This window comes from Eucyclogobius newberryi, unplaced genomic scaffold (assembly GCF_026437365.1).
Source record: "Eucyclogobius newberryi isolate DKJ021-1_F unplaced genomic scaffold, fEucNew1.0.hap1 SCAF_6, whole genome shotgun sequence".
Taxonomy (NCBI): Eukaryota; Metazoa; Chordata; class Actinopteri; order Gobiiformes; family Gobiidae; genus Eucyclogobius; species Eucyclogobius newberryi.
Window position 1 is genome coordinate 41,640,169 of NW_027316278.1, and position 4,414 is coordinate 41,644,582.

At 40.8% G+C, this 4,414-nt stretch overlaps 1 protein-coding gene and 1 long non-coding RNA gene across 3 annotated transcripts in view; one reads left to right on the top strand and one right to left on the bottom strand.

Annotated features, from left to right (window-relative positions):
* The window catches only part of LOC140347191 (RING finger protein 215-like), a 114,965-nt gene extending 113,742 nt beyond the window's left edge, over window positions 1-1,223 (top strand). For both annotated transcript variants that reach the window (XM_072433553.1, XM_072433554.1), the window contains exons 9-10: window positions 1-9; window positions 362-1,223. The exon at window positions 1-9 is cut by the window's left edge and continues 94 nt beyond it. In XM_072433553.1, the coding sequence (XP_072289654.1) occupies window positions 1-9; window positions 362-374 (22 nt within the window). In that variant the 3' untranslated portion in view covers window positions 375-1,223. The remainder of the gene's footprint in view (window positions 10-361) is intronic.
* LOC140347192 (uncharacterized) lies at window positions 1,112-1,839 on the bottom strand. Its single transcript, XR_011924358.1, has 2 exons — window positions 1,638-1,839; window positions 1,112-1,402 (listed from the first exon to the last, which is right to left on the bottom strand). It is a non-coding gene; the product is annotated as an uncharacterized lncRNA (long non-coding RNA).
* Window positions 1,840-4,414: the final 2,575 nt, after the last annotated feature.

Consider the following 4,414-nt stretch of genomic DNA (forward strand, 5'->3'; position numbering starts at 1 on the left):
GCATCCTCGGTAAGACACAAGACACAAGACACAGCTTTGGCTCCTCACTGTAGACCTTTGAAAACATTCCAAATTCAGGACAATAGTACAAATTTCAGTGGAACATGAACCCATCATGTGAGTGAGGTCATGTGAGGTCATGTAAATGAGGTCATGTGAGTGAGGTCAGAGCTGTGCTACAGATATAGCTTTCATTATCATACATGATATTTTTATTAAGCTCTAAGTATAATTTTCTTGATGACCATTGTTAGGGTCTATATTCAATTACATAAAGTGTTTTATCTCCATTTTTGTAATAAAAATAATAATGAAGTGACAAGTTTTAACCTCAACGTCAAATGTGACTCTCTCATTCCAGGTGCTGCTTCTAAAGACAGTTGACGTCGGACTAGCCCCAGGCGAAGAGGCCCTGCTCAGCACGTGTTCAGCGCACGTTCAGCACGTGTTCAGAGCACGTTCAGCACACGTTCAGCACGTGTTCAGAGCACGTTCAGCACACGTTCAGCACGTGTTCAGAGCACGTTCAGCACACGTTCAGCACGTGTTCAGAGCACGTTCAGCACGTGTTCAGAGCACGTTCAGCACACGTTCAGCACGTGTTCAGAGCACGTTCAGCACGTGTTCAGAGCGCGTTCAGGAGTTGTTTGGCACATGCTCTGAACTGGAGCATCTCTGCTCTTCCAGGTTCAAGCCTCCAGTCTTCAGTCTGTTTTCGGTATGGACTGAGCAGGACCATAGCAAGAAATCATTTTATATTTATATATCTGTCAGGATCCCAGTTATGCTTAAAACAAAGACACTTTTTTAATATGTTGCAAATGTTAAATTATATCAGAGGTGAGTAAAGTAGAACTCCTCTGAACTATCTTGGATCCTCCATCGTTGTGTGTGTCGTGTTATTCATGCCACGTTTATGATGCCACATGAGAGTGTGGGTGTGATTTAGTATATCTCAGTAGTTTTGTGGGGCACCAGCCAATTTGAAGCAATTACCAATTCTCAAGTCAAATGTTATCAAATAATTTCAAATAAAGAATAGTTTGTTAATCTGAAGGTTTGTGACAACATAACTGTGACATTGACCCCTTTTGTGGAAATAAATGAACACTTTACAAACTATTGTTTATTATTGACCAAACAAATAAACCGAGGACGCGGGGCTCACGCGGAGCTCACGCGGGGCTCACGCGGAGCTCACGCGGGGCTCACGCGGGGCTCACGCGGGGCTCACATGGGGATCATCCCCTTGTTCTTCTTGCGGTCTGCCAGCATACGGCGATTGTGATTGCCCCCTCTGCCCTTATTGGACTCTTTCTTGCGGCGCTCCAGCACAGTGTCCAGACTCTGGCCCTGTCCTTTGGGCTGACCCACCACATGACTCGGACGCTCTGGTCTGTACCTGAAAAACACAAGATGCATCAGTCTAATTTGAGATTTCTAGGCACGTCATTGCATAAACGACTCCTCTGGGAAACCCTCGTTCTCAGCCTCAAAGACAGTTTTCCCTCTTGAGACCTTCTGCCACCATCTGTGCTTTGGGAGGGACTAGAAGCAGGAGCAGCGTCAATGGAAGACGCAGAACGTGATCGATGTCATACCATCTTGAACATTGACATAAAAGAGTCCAGACTCACCCTTTCCTCTGCAGGGCTCGTCTGGCCTCCGCTCTCTCCCGCAGAACGGCTGGATCCTGCACAAACTGGTCACGCTGGACATTGTTCTGAAAATCAATACCATTTTAAATTTAGCAGGTGCAAAAAAAACATTATTCATTAAGTTTCATTGTTCATTTGCTGTGGAATTTGAATTTAGAGTTTCAGTGACTGAGTTTGTTATGACCACAAGACAAAAACCCAAGAGCAATGAAACGTTATCAAATCGAAGCCTTTGGGTGGAGTCATGAATGATCAAAACATTTTTGGAAAATGTTACTTGAGTGTTTGTGAAGATTTCCAAGCTGAACGCAATTATATGCAAATAAAATTGCTATCAAATAAAATGGCTCCGCCAATCTCGAGTTTTCATTTTCTCTCACAAACCACCCCAATTTTGACCCCCTGAACTTCAAAGACATTTTCTTTGTATCGAGCGCACATTACAGGCCTTTTTCATCGTGACTTCTTACATCTCATACTTGATTTTTTTCCATCTTGGATTTTCAGTCAAAAGGCTTGAAAATGTGTCATAATGAACTACTTCCATGTGCGATTAGAGTTATTTAGATTTTTGATACAATTCCAAATATGAACATTGGAAGCTCGTTAACAAAAATTGCAATTTTTAGTGTTTAAACTTGCGTTTCTCTGGCACGAGATGTTCTATTTTCAGTCATTAATAAACATTATGTGCAAAATGATGAGCTGAACGCAATGATATACAATATATATAGCTATATTTGACAAAGGCTCTACAGCGCCCCCTTGAACATTTGAATTAAGTCCAAAAATGTACTTTAACACAGACAAATAAAATCTGGCACAGACATCCTTCTTGCCATTCTGAACAAAAAAGCCACCACGGCATATCTCTATCTGCAAGCATGTTACCGTGGCAACCTGACAAATATGCCATGGACAGTATAACATTGGTACTGTGTGTGGAATGAGGGGTGATGTGTGGGGGGGATTAGGGGGGGGGGATTAGAGGGGGGATTAGAGGGGTGATGTGGGGGGATGGGATTAGAGGGGTGATGGGGGGGGATGGGATTAGAGGGGTGATGTGGGGGGGATGGGATTAGAGGGGTGATGGGGGGGATGGGATTAGAGGGGTGATGGGGGGGATGGGATTAGAGGGGTGATGTGGGGGGGGATGGGATTAGAGGGGTGATGGGGGGGGGATGGGATTAGAGGGGTGATGGGGGGGATGGGATTAGAGGGGTGATGTGGGGGGGATGGGATTAGAGGGGTGATGTGGGGGGATGGGATTAGAGGGGTGATGTGGGGGGATGGGATTAGAGGGGTGATGGGGGGGATGGGATTAGAGGGGTGATGTGGGGGGGGATGGGATTAGAGGGGTGATGGGGGGGGGATGGGATTAGAGGGGTGATGGGGGGGATGGGATTAGAGGGGTGATGTGGGGGGATGGGATTAGAGGGGTGATGTGGGGGGGATGGGATTAGAGGGGTGATGTGGGGGGGATGGGATTAGAGGGTGTGGGGGGGATGGGATTAGAGGGGTGATGGGGGGGATGGGATTAGAGGGGTGATGTGGGGGGATGGGATTAGAGGGGTGATGGGGGGGGATGGGATTAGAGGGGTGATGGGGGGGATGGGATTAGAGGGGTGATGGGGGGGATGGGATTAGAGGGGTGATGGGGGGGATGGGATTAGAGGGTGATGTGGGGGGGATGGGATTAGAGGGGTGATGGGGGGGATGGGATTAGAGGGGTGATGGGGGGGATGGGATTAGAGGGGTGATGGGGGGGATGGGATTAGAGGGGTGATGGGGGGGATGGGATTAGAGGGGTGATGGGGGGTAATCTTTTATAATATTGTTTATTGTAAATAATTGTTATAATTGTTCTTTAATCTTTATAATTTTTTTCATTTAAATCTTTTAATCTTTTTTTCATTTAAACTCTTTTATCATTTTTTTCATGTCAAATATTTTATATTTTTTTCATTTCAACTCTTTATAATTTTTTTCATTTCAACTATTTATAATTTTTTTAATTTCAAATCTTTTATCATTTTTTTCATTTCAACTCTTTTATAATTTTTTTCATTTCAACTCTTTTATCATATTTTTTTTCATTTCAACTCTTTTATCATATTTTTTCATTTAAACTCTTTTATCATATTTTTTCATTCAACTCTTTTATCATTTTTTTCATTTCAACTCTTTTATCATATTTTTTCTTCAACTCTTTTATCATATTTTTTCATTTCAACTCTTTTATCATATTTTTTCATTTCAACTCTTTTATCATATTTTTTTCATTTCAACTCTTTATCATATTTTTTCATTTCAACTCTTTTATCATATTTTTTTCATTTCAACTCTTTTATCATATTTTTTCATTTCAACTCTTTTATCATTTTTTTCATTCAACTCTTTTATCATTTTTTTCATTTCAACTCTTTTATCATATTTTTTCATTTCAACTCTTTTATCATTTTTTTTCATTTCAACTCTTTTATCATAATTTTTTCATTTCAACTCTTTTATCATATTTTTTCATTTCAACTCTTTTATCATATTTTTTTCATTTCAACTCTTTTATCATTTTTTTCATTTCAACTCTTTTATCATATTTTTTTCATTTCAACTCTTTTATCATATTTTTTTCATTTCAACTCTTTTATCATTTTTTTCATTTCAACTCTTTTATCATTTTTTTCATTTCAACTCTTTTATCATTTTTTTTCATTTCAACTCTTTTATCATTTTTTTTCATTTCAACTCTTTTATCA